General features: G+C 42.8%; 1 protein-coding gene across 1 annotated transcript; it reads right to left on the reverse strand.

The window, feature by feature from the left end:
- Nucleotides 1–5,899: 5,899 nt before the first annotated feature.
- Nucleotides 5,900–6,247, reverse strand: LOC149160825 (uncharacterized). The gene has a single exon (XM_089434717.1). The coding sequence runs from the start codon at nucleotides 6,245–6,247 to the stop codon at nucleotides 5,900–5,902; it is 348 nt and encodes a 115-aa protein (XP_089290843.1).
- Nucleotides 6,248–22,459: the final 16,212 nt, after the last annotated feature.

The raw sequence follows: 22,459 nt of genomic DNA on the forward strand, positions 1-22,459 counted from the left end.
GCACTGACCATAGGACTGTCAGCCTCATTTTTTGTAACCAGTGCCCCCTCCGGTAACACTAGAGTATTGGTCATGCAGGTGCGCAACATTTACTCAGCTGCGGTCATTCCTACTGCGAGGCTAGTCGACAGAGTACCAGCCTGAGGTGTGTGCACCCACAACTCCTATATCTATGCTCGGAGGGGCCCCCAATGCCATCTGATTTTCCTCCACGAACTGCTAGAGGGCCTCCGTGGTGACATTGCACACTATCTCCCCTATGTCATGCAGATCCCCCTGAGTGAGGGTGATCAGGTCGAAAGAAGTCTTGGAGGCTTTTGACTTCTTCCGTGGCCCCACCTGCTCTCTTGGGCGTTGGCACTTCAACTGTTTAGGCATTGTCTGTGGGTCTGTGCCACCTTCCTCTGTCTTGGGCTCTTCCTTAGGCAACAATGAATTATGGCCCTCGTGCTCCTTCTCTGCTGCCTGTTGTTGTTCTGCAGCTGCCTTCTGCTGTTCTGCTACTTCCTTCGCAGCGTCCCGTGCCTCCTGCGCCTTTACTGCTGCTGCCTTGTTTCTTCTCTTCTCTACTAACTGTGCCATCCACATTTTTTCCTCTTCCTTCTTCCTTTGTGCAGCCGACTTCTCCGTTTCTAAAGAGGAGATGGTTGGAGTGCACCACTCCGACGGCCACGACTCAAGTATGGCGAATATGACATCGTCCGTGGCCAAGTACAGGATCTCCTTCCACTTCTTCGCAGGGTCCTTGCATGCCTTGATATACACATGATGGAAGTCTGCCTTGAACTCTGCGAAGCTTTGTAGACTATTATAGATAGTGGGTGATAATTGCAGCTTGCGGTTAATCCCCATTCTAATGTTCATCTCCATGAACACCCAGAATATCTTACTGTCTCAGATCCTCTGCACGTCTTTAGTGGCCCACAGTTGTTATAGATCTAACCCAGAAACATATGAAAATATAATAACCCAAGAATAACAATATAGAAATCTTTATTGATCAAAACCCTTAAGGTAGGGCAACACCATACATTCACTCCTTAAGGAAGGAGAACACTCCACAAGCCATATGCTTGTTCATACAATAATTCTTCTCTTCATCTTCATATCCATCCATGTGGAGTCTCTAGCCTTTATATAGGCCTCATACATACAATACCATGGGTCATTACCATGGTTCCCTCATACTATCAACTAATACCACGGGCCCATTACATTATTATTAACTACTTGTGGTCAATATAACCCAAAGATATATGATAATAGAAATAACCCACTAAATAAAAGGATAGAAATAGATAGAAATGCTTCTTTATTAATCTCAAAACCCTTAAGGTAGGGCAACACCATACATTCACTCCTTAAGGAAGGAGAACACTCCACAAGCTATATGCATGTTCATACAAGAATACTTCTCTTCATCTTCCTATGGAGTCTCTAGCCTCTATATAGGCCTCATACATACAATACCATGCATCATTACCATGGTTTCCTCATACCATCAACTAATACCATGGGCCCATTACATTATTATTAACTACTTGTGGTCCCTTACATGACCTGGGTTAACCACCTTATTTATTACTATGGCCCATCCCATTATTACATTATTACCTTGGGTACCTCCCTTGGTACCCCATATTATCCCCCTAGGTATATAACATTCCACCCCCCTAAGCATGTTTCGTCCCTGAAACATGGGAAGAACACAAATAACAAGATCTACTTAAAAGAGTAGTCCACTGATACCATGCACGTGCATCTAGCCATCCAAGAGAAAGGTGAACCCTCGATCTTGCTGGTGCCTCACTCGCTTGAGATGGAAGTTGACCATGGCAGCTCTTCTGTGTGTAGTAGGTGGATCTTCTCTCCTCGCTATCCTTCATGAGACTACTTGGTTTCCATCTTGATGGTTGTCTTGCGGGGTGATGTGGGTGCTGATATGTTGAAGTTTTAACCCACGATGGCTTTTGCTTGACTTCACCCTGCTGTGGTGCCTGTTGTGGTGTCTTCTTTTTCAATATGACTTCAACCACTGAGCCCTCCTCTGATGTATCATCACCTGTAACCTTTTCTTCTGCAACCTCTGTTTGTGTTTGATTGTCGATCATCAATGGCTCATCATCTGGTATGTCAGTCCCTTGAACATCTTCTGCTTCAACCTCCATATGCTCTACCTGTTTATGGATGGAAATATCTTGTAATGTAATTTTCTTCTTTTTATACCATAGCTTCAGGAATTTCTTCTGCACATTAATATTGATAGTACCCACGGATTCCATCCAAGGATATCCCAAAACAACATCCATATTATCCATCTCTGAAGCATAAAAATCACCATGCAACACATATTTATCCATAGAAATCTTCAAATCCTTGTACACTTGAACATTCTCATTATCAACCTGTGTATGTTCAATTTGTTTTGCTGGGACTTGCAATTTTTTTGCCAAATTAACACTGATAAAATTATGTTTACAACTAGGATTGATAGAAACAATGATGTTCTCTTTCTGAATCAATCCATGAACCTGCAATAAAGATATACCAGTAGGAAATAACCCTTTACGTGGCTCATTCTCCTTTTTTCTAGCACGAGACCATTTGTCTAAAAGTACTTTTTCAAATTCTGCATCTGAGAGTTTGGTCAACTGTTTGTTATCAAGTGAGAGATACCATTTGTAAGCCTCATCTTTGAAACCATACCACCATGAATTCCTCCAATTTTTTTCCCATGCCCACTTCTGGTGTTTTATGTATTCTTCAATAGTAGGACCATCATCTTTTCCTGTAAAGTATAGAACCTTGCTAGAAGCCATGAATGGTTTGGGAAAAAATTCAGTTACTTGGCGAAAATTTGAAAATGTCACAGTTTCGTCAATATTGCTCAGAATCTCTATTATAACCTGTTTTTGGAAATGGAACAACCATTCTGCATCTGCGCATGTGATAGAAATCCTGATTCAGACACTGGAATTTCAGATCTGCGCTGCTATTCTCCCGCCGTCACCCAAAATTTCTGAAAAAAAGAGCTGATTTTAAATCAGTTATATCTCCCTCATCCGGACTCCGATTGGACTGATTTTTTTTTTAAATTGGGTATTTTCCCCCAAAGAATTCAGATCTGCAATTAGATTTTGCAGATCTTGTACCAGGACGTCTAGATCTGCGCCGCAAAATTGCTGCCCTGAAAATTGTCTGCAACCCCACTGATTTTTAGATCAGTGATATCTCCTTCATCCGGACTCCGATTCAACTGATTTTTTTTTTGAATTCGACTATTTTTGCACAAAGAATCCAGATCTGTAATTATATTTTATAGATCTTGCACCCAAATATACAGATCTGACCTGCAAAGTCGCCGCCCCGAAACCCTGCAAAAAATAAAAAAAAATTCTCCACTGTTTGCCCAAGAAAGTGCTCTGATACCAATTGTTATAGATCTAACCCAGAAACATATGAAAATATAATAACCCAAGAATAACAATATAGAAATCTTTATTGATCAAAACCCTTAAGGTAGGGCAACACCATACATTCACTCCTTAAGGAAGGAGAACACTCCACAAGCCATATGCATGTTCATACAATAATTATTCTCTTCATCTTCATATCCATTCTTGTGGAGTCTCTAGCCTTTATATAGGCCTCATACATACAATACCATGGGTCATTACCATGGTTCCCTCATACTATCAACTAATACCACGGGCCCATTACATTATTATTAACTACTTGTGGTCCCTTACATGACATGGGTTAACCACCTTATTTATTACTATGGCCCATCCCATTATTACATTATTACCTTGGGTACCTCCCTTGGTACCCCATATTATCCCCCCTAGGTATATAACAACAGTGAAGTATACTTCGCTGCTTCTGGAAGATCTCGCGTAATTGTGTCGAATTGGCTGTCCTCAGGCAATTCCCAAGCCACCACCACTATGGACAGAAAAAGCCATACATAATGGAAGGTCTTCCCCTGTTCCTGTGCCTCGCGGTAATTCTCCAGGAACTCCTTGCACAAGTACTCTGGCCAGTTAAATTGGGCCCCCTCCTTGCACTACGCGGCAAGTGCTACCATCGACGCGGGCACCTCATCTGCGTGACACTTCCACATAATGTTGCCATCCAGTATCTAGGTGGCAACTTTGACTTCCTTATTGTTGATACTGGAGATCGCGTACCCTCTCTTCTTTTTCTCCAACTTGAATTTTGCCTTCATGGCCTCCGCGATGGCCAAATCCTTACTCTTACCCTTTGAAATATATGCTCGGTCCTCCCCCTTGCAAGGGAGTCAGGTAATTCTATGGATTAGGTGGTCCGTGATGGGGATGGGCTCCTCTAGCCACAAGCACCCATCATGGACTAGGCAGAGAAACTGCCTGATGACAAAAATAGTTACTGGGGCATGATGGTAATGCGGCACCCAGAGTAGGTTTAACAACCCTACTTTCTCTACTCCGGGCAACCACTTGTGTGGCTCCAACTCTATGACTCCCACCATTGTGTTTTTTTTCGGCTGCATTAGCTATGCAGTTGCCAAGTGTGGGAATTTCTCATGGTTTGCGAGATCCAAATCTTCAAACTTTAGAGCCAGCACCCAACGTAAGTGTGCTCCTTCAAAAAGATATCATCGGGGAGCAGCGGAGTCTGCAAAGAGCTTTTGTTCTCATCTAGGTCCTTAGACACCCTTTCTTTCCCTTTTCACGGAGGAACATATGTGGGAAACCTGGTCAGAGGGTCTGTACCCTAGGTCTCTTCCTCCATTTCTTCCTCCTCCTCCTCTTCCACCAGGATTTCCTCAAGGTCTTCCTCCTCCTCATTGGTTTCTAAATTAACCGATTTCCCCTTTTCTTCCACGGTCAGTTTAGTTCTCAGCGGGTTTCGAGGGGACATGTGCATCGGAACCATAAGTAGCTTGTCTTTCTTGGACCTCGGTGTGCATGACGATTTAGGGATTTCTAAAACTATCTCGATGCTTTTTGGGGTGTCTCCTATCGTCATGGCCTGTGCAGCCTCTTTAGTGGTCTTCTCTCTGATATCCATGGCTTCCTCTGGCGTGGTCATACTGCTGTTCCACAAATCTTTCAACGGTTCAGGTAGGTGCTCAAATGATGCCTTCGACTTCAAAGATTCGAACAGATTAGAGTTACTGAATCTCAGGACGCACAATAGCTCAATTCTCAAATGGCCAAGTGTTGTTTGCTGGGCACCCATTTGCAAGTTATAGTGCCTTTTGAATTCAAATTTGACCGTTCCTCCCAAATGTGGTCCATTAATGTCCCCTTGGCGGCAGATTTTCCCAAATCTAGCCCATAAAGTTTGCCTTAAATGCCTACCACCCACTCCATTTGGTCTGAAACCAAGCATCACATCGTGAATAGTGACTGCAACGGTCACTTCCCAGCCAACCTGTGTGGCAACCCAGCTACCCTTGCATTGTTGCGGACCCTGTGACACTTCACTCCTGCGCGCAGTCCTGACATCACGCAGCTCTCGGACAGAGTAGTTTATAGTCTCGCGCCTCCTTTCAACTGCCTGAAGGTCTAAGACTGTGCTTCCTGCGACTAGTCAGCTGGTCGAGCCACCTGTGTATGGCTTCAATCTACTACCATTTACTTTCCCTGAGAAAATTTCACTATTTAACTTCTCCAACTGTACCACGTGACCATCTGTGATTTCCTTAATACCATATGGTCCCATCCAATGCATTAAACTGATAAACTCTTGACGGTAGTCCCCAAGTTTGTCAACGTAATCACACTCATCCTGTTCTATCACCACGGTTTTTTTTATCAAGAAAGTCCCTCTTTATTTCTTCCTCAAGCTTATGGACTTCTTCTTCTGCCAGGGTGCTTTTCTCCCTCAACCAAGCTTTTTCATTCATGAGTGCTTAGAGCCTAACGTCACCCTGCTGAATATCTTCATCAGGTCCTAAGTGTTCTTCTTCGAGTTCTTCCAACTGCGCGATCCCTTCTTCCGAGGCTCCGTGATTTGTCATATCCATGGGTGCTGCAATGCACAGACTAGGCATGATATACTCCATCGACATTACAGCGTGCACTCCACAGGCCAGCCTAGAAGGTGTTTGTCCTGTCAGTTTCTTGCACGTTGTCCTATAACCCCATAAAACTATTGGTACACGCAGGTCCCAATCATTTCGCTGTGCACTACACACCTTGTTCAGTGCTTCACACACCTCTTTAAATGCTTCTGCGTGGATAACCTTCTGCACAATCATTCTCTCCACATTCTGTCATTCCAACTTGAGGAGCTATTGGCGCATTTACCCCTCCAACACATGCTTTTTGACCGTATCTCCCAACGCGAATTTCATGTGCATCTGCGTAGGTTGTTTGCCATATGCCTATACCCACTTGGACAGATGTGCATGTGGACCATCCCGTCCATGGTATTTATCAGCCAATCACACTTCAGGCTTCCCAAACCATGTGCGCATCATCCTCCTACATGCGCACTAGTCTTCAAATCTTCCCTTGTGCGTACACCACCACCTCACGGGTGTAGCATTTAGTACCCAATTCAAGGCTTGGAAACATTGCTTTTTCGGCACCTCTCTTTCAAACTTATCTAAGAAAGTATCTACCTCACTTAACCCATCATAAGTAGGCAGATCCCTTACTTTTGTCGATACGCAACGCAACGATCTTGTCATCATATTACAGTTTAGCGTGGTTACCTTGTGTAACTGGTTCTACCATTGCTCTATCTCCTCATTTGAATCCGAAGTACAGAAGCTTTCACGCTCCCATGAGATCCATCTGTCCATGGTGGGATTTACCCAATCTTGCTCTCACATGGTTATTTTATAGATGCAGTCCAAATCATCGTCACTTTCATAGTCACGCACTAGCTCTGTATAGTGCGATCCTTCCACAGGGTCCAAAGGTATAACTACACGCAGAGACTTCTTTTCAAAAATCATCTTGCGCTTCTTTAGATTAATCACCCCATTCATGTCAGTGGCCCAATCAATTCCTAAGAGCGCGAGGTAGGGATTGTTGTCATCAACAATCTCTATTACTTCAAAGTCTGCTAGCATGCTCACTCCCTCAATATCCACAGTGATTCCCTGTAATCTCCCCAGAGGTATTATCTTCTGCTGGTTCGCCATTCATAGCTGGATAGGAGACCATTGCAGCGTAGGCCTCCCCATGCGCTCCCATGTCTGCTTTGGTAGAACATTCGCGTCCTATCCTAAATCTAGAATTACTTGGTCCATCTCATATTCTCCAATCTGCGTGGTTAGGCTCATTTCTCTTCCCGTCCTTGTCGTATGCTTTCCAATCTTCCGAACTACGCGCGGTTCTCCTGGCGTGGTCCCAACGCATCTGTAAATGAGTTCCTATAGTCCCTTTACAGCCTTACTATTGTGCAGTAGCTTCATGCATGTTTCCAGGAACGTCATAAGCATAGATGGGTCCATTTCTAGCTCTGGTCTATCTTTGCTTCCTGAAGTGGACACATAAGCGAAGCTCTTCTTACCTTCCATGAAGGTTTCCTTAGCGTGCTCCAAATCAAACTCTGCTTCTTTCGTCAGAGCCTTGCGAACCCAAGTACTATCTTTGGGCTGTTTGCCTTTATCATTTCCTATCGCGATTCCACTTCGGAGCACAATTTTCACATTTGGATCTTCCTCGTGTGGCTTAGACCTCATCATCTACAAGTTCTGAGTCATGGGAGGTGGTAGCGCTCCCTTGTCGTGTATCCTAGCTATCAGTGTAGGACAATCCTCCTTCTCATGATTAAACAAGGTACAATATATACATGATGGACGCATTGGGTTCGTACAATCATGGGAATAATGTCCTGGCCCTCCGCAATTGTAGCATATTAGCTATTTGCGACCTCTTCTAGGTCCTCCTCCACCTTAGCCTCGTCCGCGCCCCTGAAATCCTATTCGCGCCACTCGTGGGTTCGGGTCAAGGGGCTACGTTTCAGCCTGAACCTTGTAGGTGGGAGTTCTATCCATCATCAACTCATAGCTTCTACAAGTGTGGTCATTGTGTCCAACCGATCTACAAAAATTACAGAACAATTGCTGCGCATTTTGAGTATACTTCTGTAACTAATGGCAGTTGTCCATAATGTGTTTCCCTCCTATTTGACAAATCACACAACACAAAGCAGGTGTTGCACTAGGTCTTTTTTGTGCTTCTAGACATAATGGTGTCGGTATTCCTCCCATGAGGTAATTTGTGAACACCGGGCAGTGGTCCTTATCATGACCCTGACCCTTGCATTTTACGCACCATACCTCTTCGCGCACTTCCAGGCAAGCTGTCCTATCCTGTTTCAGACTCTGCATCTCAAGGCATAATTTTTTCAACTATGCAAGGATCTGCTGAACTCCTAAGTTAGGATCCTGCATCGGGGTCTCATGCAGCCTCATCACGATTTCTAAGGCCTCTGCCTGAGTCATTAACTTGTGTTGCGACAATGCACTCCTTAGATGTGGCGTTAGCGATGCTACAAACCATTCGCAGTGTTTTCCATCCGTTAGATTCATATTAGCTTCGTGAATTGTACACTTCAACCTCTGATCCAGCTCCCAAGGAGTCTCGCCAGGTAGCATTGTGATCTCTTTGAATCCAATGATCAAATACACCTTTGACTTCGGCCTGCTAAATTCCCTGTTTAGTGTTGCTTGGATATTCGTGATTCCTGCATTCAGATTGTCATTAGAATGTTTAATAAACCAGGTCAGCACGTAGTCCTACAAGGAGCTAACTAGTGTCACTTTCTTTATATTGTTCTTTGTAACTCCCTGTTCTTCCCATACGGCTCTTATCACAAACCAAAACTGATCCGGATCCTCATTTCCTACTCCCTTGAACACATGCAACTTTATCGATCTTGCCATATTGACTCATGGTGGTGGCAGAGGTGGTACGGGTGAAGATGGAGGTGATGGTGGTGAAGTTGGTGGCAGTGTGGGTAAGGGTGGTATGTGTGGAATTCTCTTCCTTATCAAATGGATCGCACTTTGCGGAGAGACCTTCACGAGCTCTTCCTTGTCTCCTCACGGAGGTGAAATGATCCAGGTGGATATTGGTGGCCACCTACCAAGTCCACTTGGACCCCAACCATTCTTTCTTTCAACTTTTCAATTTCCTTAATTGTAGCACAGTTTACTATTTTTAGCAGTTTTTCGGGTCCTGAACTTCTGGAGCCGTTTTGATGCCCTAAACAACGTTTTTTTGGGAAAACTAGGAGCAAGGGTCCATGGACCGTTGTTGCTCTTCTCAAAGTTGTAGCTCTCGGATAGATCTTTCTAACATGATATTGTGCGCGTCTAATGAAGATCATATGCCAAAGTTATGACCCCGAGAAGTTGATGTACCAATTTACCCAAATGAGGCCCATAGTTTGGCGTTTCATCTTCTAGGGTTAGGCTTTTGGATGTTTAGGGTTTTCCATTGTTTCTCAACAATAAATAGGCCTTTGAGCCTCATTGTAACACAGTTCAGAGGCATGTAGCCGACACATCTCTTCTCAGAGATAAGCTACCATCGCCCTAGATGGTTTATTTCCATTGTTGTTGTAAGCATATTTTAGTATTTTACATTAATGAAATGAAGTATTATTTCCGCTGCATCTCTGTGTTTATGGTTATCTCTATAATTTGTTGCATTCATGTTTAAATCCAGATCAGTGGTATTGGAGCGGTCTGCTTTTTCTCTATTTTTCTTTGCAAGTCCCCAACGAGGTCAGAATATAAGGAGTTAGGGCTTGAACTGGTCGAACCATTGCAAGACCAGCCTCGCAAATCCCAATGGCATCCCATGGCGGATGAAAAGAAAGATGAGGGGGTAGGAGATCCTATCAAAATCTTGCTTGAAGAAGCCCTTGAGCGACAAAGGAATGCGAAGCTGGACAGATTTGCCTAGATCCTTCAGCGACTACCCAAGGGCAACACATCGACTTCCAACAACTACTTTGGAAACGTCACACCATTTAAGGTACAAGTTAATTTTGAAATCCCCATATTCGAGGGTCAAATAGACGCAGATGTCATCAATAAATGGTTAAATCTGCTAGAGGGTTATTTTTCTGTTCATGATTTTTCCAGTTGGGAAAAGATTATTTTCGCTCTTCTCAAAGCAGCCCCCCACGTCAAGGACTGCTGGGAAACCTACTGCAAGAAGAAGGATGAAATTACAGGCTCACTATTTTTAGCCACACCCCCTTGGGATTCATTCAGGGATTCCATCAAGGAGCAATACTACCACGTCGGAAGCTATGAGGATCAATACATAAAGTGGACCACACTGTGGTAGGGAAGGGACCAAGACGTGCTGGAGTTTACCAATATTTTCCATACCCTTCACACAAAGTTGGGTGTGAAGGATTCAGAGCAGCATTTGGTACTCAAATACCGCAGTTGCCTGCACAAGTACATCTAGGAAGAAATAGAATTCCTGAACATCCCCTCGCTCGGCACAGTATACCGATATGCCGTCAAGGTCGAGCAAAAGTTTAAACAGAAGAAGCGAGACTTTGGATCTACGAATCTGAAACAAGGGAAAGGTGCCCCCAAACCGCAGAACAAAGGACAAAGCTAAGGCGGTGTGGCCCAAGACAACCTACCAAAGCTGCAAGAAAAGAACAACGCTGTGAAGCCAAAAAAGGACACGGGAAAGTGGTGTGAGTTCCATAAGAGCTCCACTCACAACACAAGTGAGTGTCAGGCCAAGTAGTCACTGGTGGCCAAGCTAAAGGTTTCAAAATCAGATGCATCTTCTAACTCTGAGTCATAACCCGACAAAGGGAATGACAAAGAGAAGCAGATTATCGATGCAGAGCCCAATGCCACTGTTTCCACCATGAAGATCCAGAAGGAGGAACCCAAAGATCCAAAGGAGGAGGAGCGTCACTTCCACTCCCAGATGTGGGTAAAGGGCTCCCCGCTACAGTTCATTGTCGACAACGAGAGCCAAAAAAACCTCATTTCGGTAGAGGTCGTGAAACGGCTAGGCTTACCGACCACAACACATCCACAACTGTACACCATCGGGTGGATTCACCAAGGACGAGATCTTCGCGTGAGCTAGCAGTGTCGTCTTCCATACAACATCAATCCCTTCATGGATGAGGTGTTGTGTGAAATTGCTCCCCTTGAAGTTTGTGATGTATTATTAGGACAACCATACTTGTGGAAGCGACATGCTGTGTATGAATCAAGGCCCCGTGCTGTTATTGTTACTTTGGGAAATAAGTTGTACAGGATACCAAAGGTAGCACCACCTACCACCATCTCTTTGGTTACTGCAGAACAATTCAGTAAGCTCATTTCCAAAACTGGGGAATTTTTTTTCCTGATGATACGCCCTCAAGGAAAGAAGAAGATGATGGCCATGACCTCCAAACAGGGCCCCTCCGCAGGACAACTACAGATGGAAAATGTTGTGGAGTACGAGGACATCTTCACATCCCCCACAGGGGTTCCTATGCACTGTCAGGTCAAGCACTCCATCGATCTGACCCCAGGTGCGCCGATGCCCAATGGACCAATCTATCGGCGCTCCGTTCTGGAGAATGATGAAATCAAGAGGTAGATTCAAGAGCTACTACAAAAAGGTCACATCCGTCCAAGTTCATCACCCTGTGGGAGACCGATCGTGTTGGTGCAAAAGAAGGATGGTACTTGAAGACTTTGTATTGACTATCTGGTGCTGAACAAGATCACTGTCCGTAATAGGTACCCAATCCCATAGATTGATGACGTCCTGGACCAACTGAAGGGGGCAAAATATTTTAGTAAGATCGACTTGAAGTTAGGATATCACTAGGTACCAATCGAATCCTCCGATATGTGGAAGACTTCCTTCAAAGCCAAGGAGGGCCTTTTTGAATGGTTGGTTATGCCTTTCGAATTGACGAATTCTCCTGCAACCTTCATGAGGCTAATGGATGACATCTTGCGGCCATTCACCAACTAATTTGTAGTGGTACACTTGGATGACATTTTGATCTTTAGCCAGAGTTGGGAAGAGCACCTCCATCACATCCGACATGTTCTCCAAACACTGTGGCAACACAAGTTATGTGCCAATTTGGAGAAATGCACTTTTGGCATGACCCAGGTTCAGTATCTGGGATACATTATTGATGAACAGGGGGTGCATGTGGATCCAGCCAAGATCCAAGTCATTTGGGATTGGCCATCTCCAACCACTCTGACAGAGCTCCGCAGCTTTCTAGGTCTTGCCAACTTCTACTGTAGGTTTGTGTTGGGATTTTCTCATATCACTTGGCCCTTAAGTCAAGTCACCAAGGGAGGAGCGAAAGAAAAATTATTTTGGTCTGAATATCAACAGAAGGCATTCATAGAGTTGAAAGATCGCCTCTGCACGACACCAGTACTCGCATTACTAGACTTGCAACAACCATTTGAGGTCGAGATAGATGCCTTTGACTATGTATTGGGGCAGTCCTTACTCAAGATGGGCATCCAATGGCATATCACAGTGAGACACTTTTAGACACAATCTGGAAGTATCCCACTTATGACAAAGAGATGTATTCCATTGTGCAGGCCTACCGACAATGGAAGCATTACATTTTTGGGAAGGAAACGGTCATGCACACAGACCACTGATCCCTGCAGTTCATACAGACCCAAGGGAAATTGCAGAATGATCTCCATCAGAAGTGGTCCATGTACCTACAACAGTTCCATTTGAATATCAAGTATAAGAAGGGAAACACCAATAATGTTATAGATTGCCTCAGTCGACCACTAATCATGGTGTTAACCACCGTGCTCAACTCTTGTGGGCATGAGACTTCTGATTGACCACTTCTCTAAAAAAGTGACCTAGAATTTGGCCACACATACCAGACACTCTTGGAGGGTCAGCGTGTTCCAGATTTTCACCTGTGGGATGCCCCGTTATGCCACCTGGGTCACCTTTGTGTTCATTTAAGTGAGCGTGCCAATAAGATTTGGGAAGCACACTACAGTCGGGCTGCTGGGCATTTTGGGGTCGAGAAAACGTGGTAGTACTGTATAAGTATTTCTATTGGCCGAATATTCAACAGGATGTCGGGAAGTACATCAGATCATGCACTACCTGCGCCATTGCCAAACCGACCATCAAGATGCAAGGGCTCTATACCCCGCTGTAATGGCCATCTTCGACAAGTTCTCGAAGATGGCCATTATAGTGACCTGCAATAAGAATATCACAGCAGAAGCCACTGCTAAACTCTTCTTTGAAAGAGTGTGGGTACACTTTGGGATCCCACAGTCTATCATCTCAGATCAGGATAATAGATTCCTTAGTACATTTTGGTCCAATCTTTGGTTGATGCTGGACACCAAACTCACTAAGTCCACAGCCTTCCATCCTCAAACTAATGGCCAGATAGACGTTGTCAACAGGATGATCGTACACATTCTACGCATGTACAACTCAAAGCATCCATGCACATGGGATGAGAGCCTCCCCTATGTTCAGCACAGCTACAACTAGGCTCTCCATAGCTCGACTGGCCACAACCCTTTTTAGGTGGGCTTGGGATTCTAGCCACTATGTCCCATTGATGTGGCCATGCCATTTGCAGCTACTCACGTAGATTCGGCTCATGTCCAGTTCGAAACAGATAAGGCAAACAGCTTCATTGATCACATCCAACATATTCGCTAGCAGATCCATGACATTCTGGAGAAATCAAATGCCAAGTACAAGCAGCGACATGATCAACATCGGGTGCCACACAAGTTTCAGGTGGGCGACAAAGTCTGGTTGCATTTGTAAAAGGAATGCCCTACCGGAGCCTATCAGAAACTCAGACCACTCTCATATGGTCCTTACACCATTACCAAGGTTGCCGTAGACAATGCATTTAAGCTCAGAATTCCCCCATTCCTTGGCCTGCACCTAGTGTTCAATGTGGACCGCCTTCGGCCATACTTTCGACCATTACTAGACACATTCGACATTGCAAAACAGCTCACACCCACAGAGTTAAATCCAAATTGCATGGAACAAGCTGCAACTGATCAGATCATGGACACACAGATCAAGCACACTCACCAACAGAATATCCAACTGTATCGAGTTGTCAAAGCAGGCCAACTCCTTCACCAGGGCAAGTGGCTCACCAGGGACCAAGTTCAGCAGAAGTTTCCTCATCTCATGGAGGAACTCAATGCAATGGGGACCATTTCTTCCTAAGAGGGGAGGAATGATCTAGGTGGATATTGGTGGCCACATGGCAAGTCCACTTGGATCCCCACCATTGTTTCTTTCAGCTTTTCAGTTTCCTTAATTGTAACATAATTTACTATTTTTAGCAGTTTTTTGGGTCCTAAACTTCCAGAGCCGTTTTGAGGCCCTAAACGACACTTTTTTTGGGAAATATGGGAGCAACATGGGTCCATGGACCGATGTTTCTCTTTCCAAAGTTGTATCTCTTGGATAGATCTTTCTAACGAGATATTGTGCGCATCAAACGAAGATCGTATGCCAAAGTTATGACCCCGAGAAGTTGATGTACCAATTTACCCAAACAGGGCCCACAGTTTGGCGTTTCATCTTCTAGGGTTAGGTTTTTGGATGTTTAGGGTTTTCCATTGTTTCTCAACAATAAATATGCCTTTGAGCCTCATTGTAACATAGTTCAGAGGCATGTAGCCGACACATCTCTTCTAAGAGATAAGCTACCATCGCCCTAGCTGGTTTATTTCCATTTTTGTTTGTAAGCATATTTCAATATTTTACATTAATGAAATGAAGTATTATTTTCATTGCATCTCTGTGTTTATGGTTATCTCTATAATTTTTTGCGTCCCTGTTTAAATCCAGATCATGAAATCAAAGGGCTATTCTCTAGTCCCTTACTTCCTTCGTTTCTGTAGGTTTTTCCGCTTCGCGTAGCTCCGAACATCAAGGTAGTTGCATAACCCTCTTTTCACACAATAGCATTTTAATCCAAGTATTCAAAGACTTTAGTACTTACCTCGCGGTCCTTTGAGAAAGCATCACTCTACCTCGCTATAGCTGACTAAAGTATCTACCTACGAACTCAGTAATGAACCTTCCTATAATCCGATCGAGCTAGTGATCAACAACGCGCGCGACCTTATCCTCCGATGCTTCCAATTTGCACACCAACTATGGGGTCCACACAATAGGACCATCAAGCTTCCACCTTCCTTGGCTATCTGCTAGCTTCGTGATCCACTAGTATAGTTCAGTAGGGAAAGAAGCGAAAAAGATCTCGTGGATTTTTGTTTACAGGTAGCAATCTAACCACTCCTCTTTTGTCAGTTGTGGATTCCTGTTCTCCTACACCACGAACTCGTGAATCCTCCTGTCCAACCAACCTTCAATTTCCTTCTTAGTTGGATTCCAATGATACGACATCAGACATCTCTATGCAGATTCCGATCCTGGCAACAGAACCATGTGTTGACTTGAGAGGGCCTGATCTAGGTTCAAAGTTAATTAGCCAAACAAATCCCTACACTACTAGCCCTTTCGGCAACAGCCCGTGAAGCGTGGACTGAGGTCTCACCCGAAGCAGTATGGGGGGATGTTGGAACCAGGTTTCCACACCCTTGAGATGTCTGAGGGATCGATTTAGTCCAACTATGAATGGCTTCACGCAGGTCACTTCGTGCATAGCCCTGACCTGTGAGGCCTTAGTAATCTATTATAATCGCCTTCGTGCAGCTCTAACCAGGGGCTGAGGAGCTTTCGCTCTGCAAAGGCAGCGATCTGCGCTATTTCCCCAAGTTACACCACGGGTCTTACTTATCTCCTTATAATTGTTAGTTAACTTTGCGTAAACAGATACTTTATCTTATATTCACTTAATCAACACAATCATATATGTTCATGCATTATATGAACAACAAAAATGTAATTTATACCCAATACATTCAATGCAGAAAACAGGAAAAAGATACACAGAAATGATATGAAACTTCTCTTTATTACTTCTCCAAAGGTTACAGACTCGACTTGACCTACGCACTTAGCTACAGGGGTCCGCACACTCAGTTGCAGAGCCTTCTCCTACGCTATGACCCAAAGACTCGACTCTACACTTAGATAAGACTCAATTCTTTATCCTTCATTCATGACTCTACTTCCCTTACAACTTAGAGCCTATCTCTATTTATACAATCCCATGGTCCGCAAACCATGGGTAGATCTCTAAAGCTGACATTACATTACAAGAATGAGGGCAGACAACCCTATGACTCATTTACAAGTTCACGCTCCACGCCCACAAAACGTGGAGTCTTTACATCGGATTTAGTCAAAGTCTGGGCTTTAAGCCCCAAAAATTCCCTTAGGGGATCCCACACCCAATAATCACCATAAATAATTTCATAGCAGCACATGATGAAGGAGTTCACCCCTCCTAGGCTATGTCTCCTTGGTCCAGCTTCCAATGGCTTGACTCTCTCTATTATGTTAAAAAATGTGAAACATCAGTTTACAATGCTTAGAAATCTCTAAAACCTATTCCAATGGCTCCAGAATGCCCAAAAATGCCTGTGTAGCCTCTTTCTACTCCTGATTTGGTAAAAAACTAAAGAAGTTATGCCCTTTCCAAGTTTTCTACTAATCGCATCGCAAATTCCTCAAAATCCGGCACCATCCTACAAATTTTCCCCCAAATGTGCTAATAGAGCGATAATTTCGCCAATTTTCGGGCGAAATTGTTGGACGTTTTAAATGTCATCTAACGCCTTATATTTGAAAAATTTGGGCACGGTGGGGGGGCCATGTGCCCAGGGCTAAGGCTAATAGCTTGCCCCACTGGCCGGGCCCTCGATCTCCTCTTGTTGGTGGTCACATGGTTGGGCGTGCCCTACCCTTGAATGGCATAGATATGAAATTCAAATATACATGTAGAAATTATATGGTTAAGTCCTTTGGCTATGGCGTGTTGGTGTATGGTTATGCTCGTTCATTAGTAATCGTGAGTTTGAGCCCCGCTGCTGCTACCCGGAACTCGACCCGTAATTTTGGTGGCCCCGGGGCTGCCATGTGGCAGCCTCCTTCTGGGCCATGTGTCAGCCCATTGTTGGCCACCAACCAACCATTAAAAATATGCCAAATGCACCCATGATAAAAAGACACTTGGCACTACGTGATTCATCAGAGTGTATTGACTAGTCAACTTGACACATAGACCTGCATAGTCAGCACCACGTCAGCAATATGGACCACTGACTAGGCTGTCAATTTTTTTTCAAAAATTTGTATGTTTGGGAAAGTGAACAGAACATGATTCTAGGAGGATATAGTGTCTGTTTCGCACGAAATGAGTTGCATCGGATTCATGATGATGAGAACTACACGGTCATCTAGGTTCCATATTGATCTGGCAACTTTGAATTTTGAGCTATTTTTTGAGCACCTGATCATTCCTCCCCATTGGAAGCCTTTTGGACCCCAAAAGATCACTTTCAGTTGTCTAGCAAGTGAGGGTACAGCTCCCTCACCTTTCCAGTCTTGATCCATTCATCACCGAATTGGATATTTTGATCTACCCGATGCTTGTCATGCCTTGTTTTGTACTTGCCTTTGCTCTTTTCAAGCCGATCTTGCACTATTTGATGTACCATTTGGAGTCATTCAATGCACCACTTGGATTTTTCCATTTTACGATTAATAGCAACATCATTCTTACCAAGATGATACAACACATTATGATGCAAATGGTAAACAAATTTCTCTTCTTGATAGCTCAAAATTCAAAGTTGTCGGATCGGTGTTGAACCTAGATGATCATGTAGTGATCTTCATCCTGAATCCGATGCAACTCGTTTCGCATGAAATGAGTTGCATCAGACTCAGGATGACGAGCACTACACAATCATTTAGGTTCAACATCGATCCAACAACTTTGAATTTTGAGCTATTTTTTGAGCACCTGATCATTCCTCCCCACTGGAAGCCTTTTGGACCCCAAAAGATCACTTTCAGTTGTTTAGTAGGTGAGGGTACAGTTCCCTCACCTTTCCAATCTTGATCCATTCATCACCGACTTGGAACTTGTGATCTACCCGATGCTTGTCATGCCTTCTTTTGTACTTTCCTTTTCTCTTTTCAAGCTGATCTTGCACTGTTTTATGTAGCATTTGGAGTCGTTCAATGGACTCCTTGGCTTTGTCCATGTTACCATCAATAGAAACATCCTTCTTACTAATATGATACAACACATTATGATGCAAATGGTAAACAACTTTCTCTTCTTGATTCCCTTGACTCAAGCTTGAATGTACATCTTAAAAGTATGTATTTTGTTGATCATAACTTTCATGCAAAACAAAATGATGTTTGAGGAAAATATTTTAAAAAACAATAGGCCTAGAAAGAATACCAACAAACTTATACCTTTTGAACAAATGGAATAGTAGTAGAAAACCCATCCAATGAAAGTGCCTTTGTTGCTGCAACTTAACCACTGCACCATTGAAAATTTCTGAATCAAATGAATTTGTCTTACCATATTTCATGAGGACTGTGCCCATGGCATAGTCCCATACATCAACCTAAAACTCAAATGACTTTTTCAAGCCTAGAAGAGAAATAATAAGGGTTGAACTAATATTTAGTTTCAAATAATCAAATACCTCTTGTTGTTTGCCTCCCCACTAGAAAACCTTTTGCACAACTGCGAAAGAATGCAAATGAGCTACAATAGAAGAAAATTTAACAAAATTTTTCCTTTGACATTGGGTTTCTCCCAAAAAACATCTTATCCAGATGGCCATCTTGAATGTTGACCAATCCATAATGGCATCAATCTTGGAGATGTCTAACTTCAGCTCACCTTCTCCAATATTATGGACCAAGTACATCAAAGACGTTTTATCCAACTCATACTTTGACATCTTTAGTAACAAATGTTCTTGACATATGACATCAGGTTATTTTTTCTCACACATGACATGTTCATAATGAAATTTTATGAAAATGAAAATGTCATCCAAGTAGACTATCATGTCTAGAAGTGGCTTCAATACATCTTTCTTCATATGCATGAAATTAGTAGGAGCATGACAAAGACTAAAAATCATAACAAGCCATTCAAACAGACCTTGCTTGCATTTGAATGTTGTCTTCCATATGTCTCCTTTAACAACTCTACTTTGATGATAGCCACTTCTTGAGTCCCATTTAATGAAATTCTCTCCATTCTTCTTGGGCACCAAAACAATAGGTGCACCACATGGTGAAAGAGATGTTCAGATGCTCCTTTTGTTCAACAAATCTTGGATTTGCTTTGCGATTTCTGCACTTTCCCTTCTTGACATCCGGTGCATGTCAATGTTAGGAAGAAGATACTTTTGTTGCAATCGTATTTCATGTTGGATTCTCCTCTTGGGAGGAAATACCTTTTCTTTCTGAAACACCTCATCATCATGGTTAACTACATCAACAAAATTAGTTTTCAATTTTGAATTAAAACCATCAAACACTTCATAATCAACATCAACATTGGGTTTGATCATAAGAAGCACTAGATTCTTTCTTGAATTCACTAGTCTTTTCATTTTCCATGCATTAACTAATGAAAGATTTATTTTCTTGCGACGAGCTCTCACAATATACTCCACACCATATTTGAACAAGTGGTACTTGTTTTCATTATGATAGAAGATTTCTTTTCTATCATAGAGGTAAGGACTACCCAAAACAATTCTTGAAACATCAAGTGGTACAACATCTAATTCAACTTCGTCAATGAAGTTTGGTGTGATTGCAAACCAGAGAATACATTTTATTGTAACCTGTAAGTTTGTGTCCTTGCATATCCAACCCAATGGATATGGCTTTGGATGGAAAATGGTTTCAAGATTAAGTTTCATGACTAAGTCATCAGATATCAAGTTGGCTTGAGACCCACTATCAAATAATGTGTCAATTTTTGTATGTTTTGAGATTACCCTCACATGAAATAATTCAATCCTTGTTTCTTCATTTGGACTGCTAGTGTGACAATTTAATACACTAGTGCTAGCAACAGATTCTTTTCCTTTTATACCCATGGCTAAAATTTTAGTTTCATCACTTGAATCGAATCCCAAATCCTCTTGAATGATTTCAGTTGTCTTTTCTTTTCCTTTGTTGTTGAATTTCTTAGGCCTCATCTCATGATGAATCTTCCAACAATTAGCTTCATCATGACCCTCTTTGGAACAATGTTTAGATATTGTTTTCTCTCCTTCCTTTTTAACGGATTCATTTTTCTTTCCTTTGAAACCCTTTTCTTTTTGTTTACCCTTGAACAACTTTTTACTACCCTCTTCTGGAAATTTTTTTCCTCTTGCCTCAAGATGAGTGGCTTGCAGACACACCTCATCTAGATTATTTGGATTAAATATAAGGATAGTATGCCTAAGATAACTGTGTAAACCCCCTATGTACTTCAACAACATGTCTTGTGATTGCAAATCTACACCTAACATTAGAGACCTTTTTCTAAATTCTTGGGTGTAATCTTGCACATTTTGACCTTTAAGTTGTCTAAAGTTCTTCCAATTCGTGATGGCTTTCTATGTATGTGTTAGAGGGTAGAATTGTATTTTAATTGCAGCAATGACATAAGACCAAGAAATTGAGATATTACCGTGTTTTTTTATCTCTTCTTGTGTCTTTGATTCTCACCATACTAGTGCTACACCTTCCAGCCTCAAGGAAGCTAGTTGAATCTTTATGTCACCTCTTGAAGGTTTTTAATTCTGTAATAGACCTCCAACTAACGAACCTAATTGTCAAACTTCTCTGCGTTCACTTCACCATTATAGATGGGCAGTTCAAATTTAACATCAAGTTTTAACAGGGATGATTTACTAGTTCCTTTTGAGATATGTTGATGAGTATGAGTAAGGGTTGTATTAGTGGAAGAGGGTGAAGATGTATGTGAAGAAGAAGATGAAGAAGATGGTGGAGAGGGTGGAGGTTTACCTCCATTTCCATTACCTCCTCCTCCTGAAGAACCTTATCCTTTGGGAGGCTTGGAGATTTCACCCTGTAGTCTGGCATTCCTCTCTTGATAGAGGACCTTCACCATCTTTGTCATATCAAGGAAAGCCTTCCTAAAGACCTTCTCATCCTCTGTCATGTTTGTAGGCTCTCCTTCATGCGACAGGCTCACTGAAGTCTTAATTGCAACTTGAGGAAGAACTGATTGTGGCAACCTTGCACTCCTTCTCTTTGACCCAACTTCAAGGCTTTCAACCAGCTTCCCTTCTCCTCTCTTGAGCTTCAATCTTGTAAGAATGACAATCACTTGCAAACAATTAAATCCTTCTGGCACAAAGAAAACCAAGAGCTCCGATACCATACTTGATCTGATTGGGATAATTAGTTTTATGTACTAAATTCCTTTTCAGATTATGTTCAATGTGCTTAAGGATTCATGAGATTATTTGCAAGTTTAAAACATGAGTTTTTGAATGCTTTTATGTAATTTTTATGTGCAAATTAACATAAACAAATCTCTGAATAACAAAATATAGCAGGCATAAACATCACCATTAAAAATATCACAAGAACACATGATGAAAGAGTTCAACCCTCTTGGGCTACCTCTCCTTGGTTCAGATTCTAATGGCTTGACCCTCTCTATTATGCTCAAAAATGTGAATACATCAATTTATAATGCTCAAAAAGCTCTAAAACCTATTCCAGTGGCTCCAGAATGCCCAAATATGCCTGTATAACCTCTTACTCCTCCTGATTTGGTAAGAAACTGAAGAAGTTATGGCCTTTCCAAGTTTTCTACTAATCACACTGCAAATTCCCCAAAATCTGGCACCATCCTAAAAATTTTCCCCCAAATGCACTAACGAAGCGACAATTTCATGATTTTCGGGTGAAATTGTAGGACGTTTTAAATGTCCTCTAACACCTTATATTTGAAAAATTTGGGCATGTGGGGGAGCCACGTTCCCGGGGCTAAGGCTAGCGACCAACCCCCGCTAGCCACCCCCTACTCCCCTTTGGTTGGTGGTCGCATGGTTGGGCATGCCCAAGGGCTGGCCCTACCCCCGAATTGGCATAGATATGAAATTCAAATATATGCGGAGAACTTATATGGTTAAGTCCTTTGGCTATGGCATGTTGGTGTATGGCTATGCTCATTCGTTGGTGGTCGCAGGTTTGAACCCCTGCTACTTTTTCCTGGAACTTGACCCATAATTTTGGTGGCCCCCAGGATGCGACGTGGTAGCCTCTGGCTGGGTTATGTGTCAGCCTGTGGTTGGCCACCAACCAACCATTAAAAATCCACCAAATGCACCCATGAGAATGTGCCACTTGTCACAATGTGATTCACTGAAGTATATTCACCAATAAACTTGCCACATAGACCTGCACATTCAACACCATATTAGCAGTACGGACTGCTTATTGGGCTGTCATTTTTTTTCAAAAATTCGTTTATTTGGGAAAGT

This window comes from Pinus tabuliformis, chromosome 5_2 (genome assembly GCF_031772625.1).
Source record: "Pinus tabuliformis cultivar Carrire ecotype Pingquan chromosome 5_2, CPIR1, whole genome shotgun sequence".
NCBI lineage: Eukaryota > Viridiplantae > Streptophyta > Pinopsida > Pinales > Pinaceae > Pinus > Pinus tabuliformis.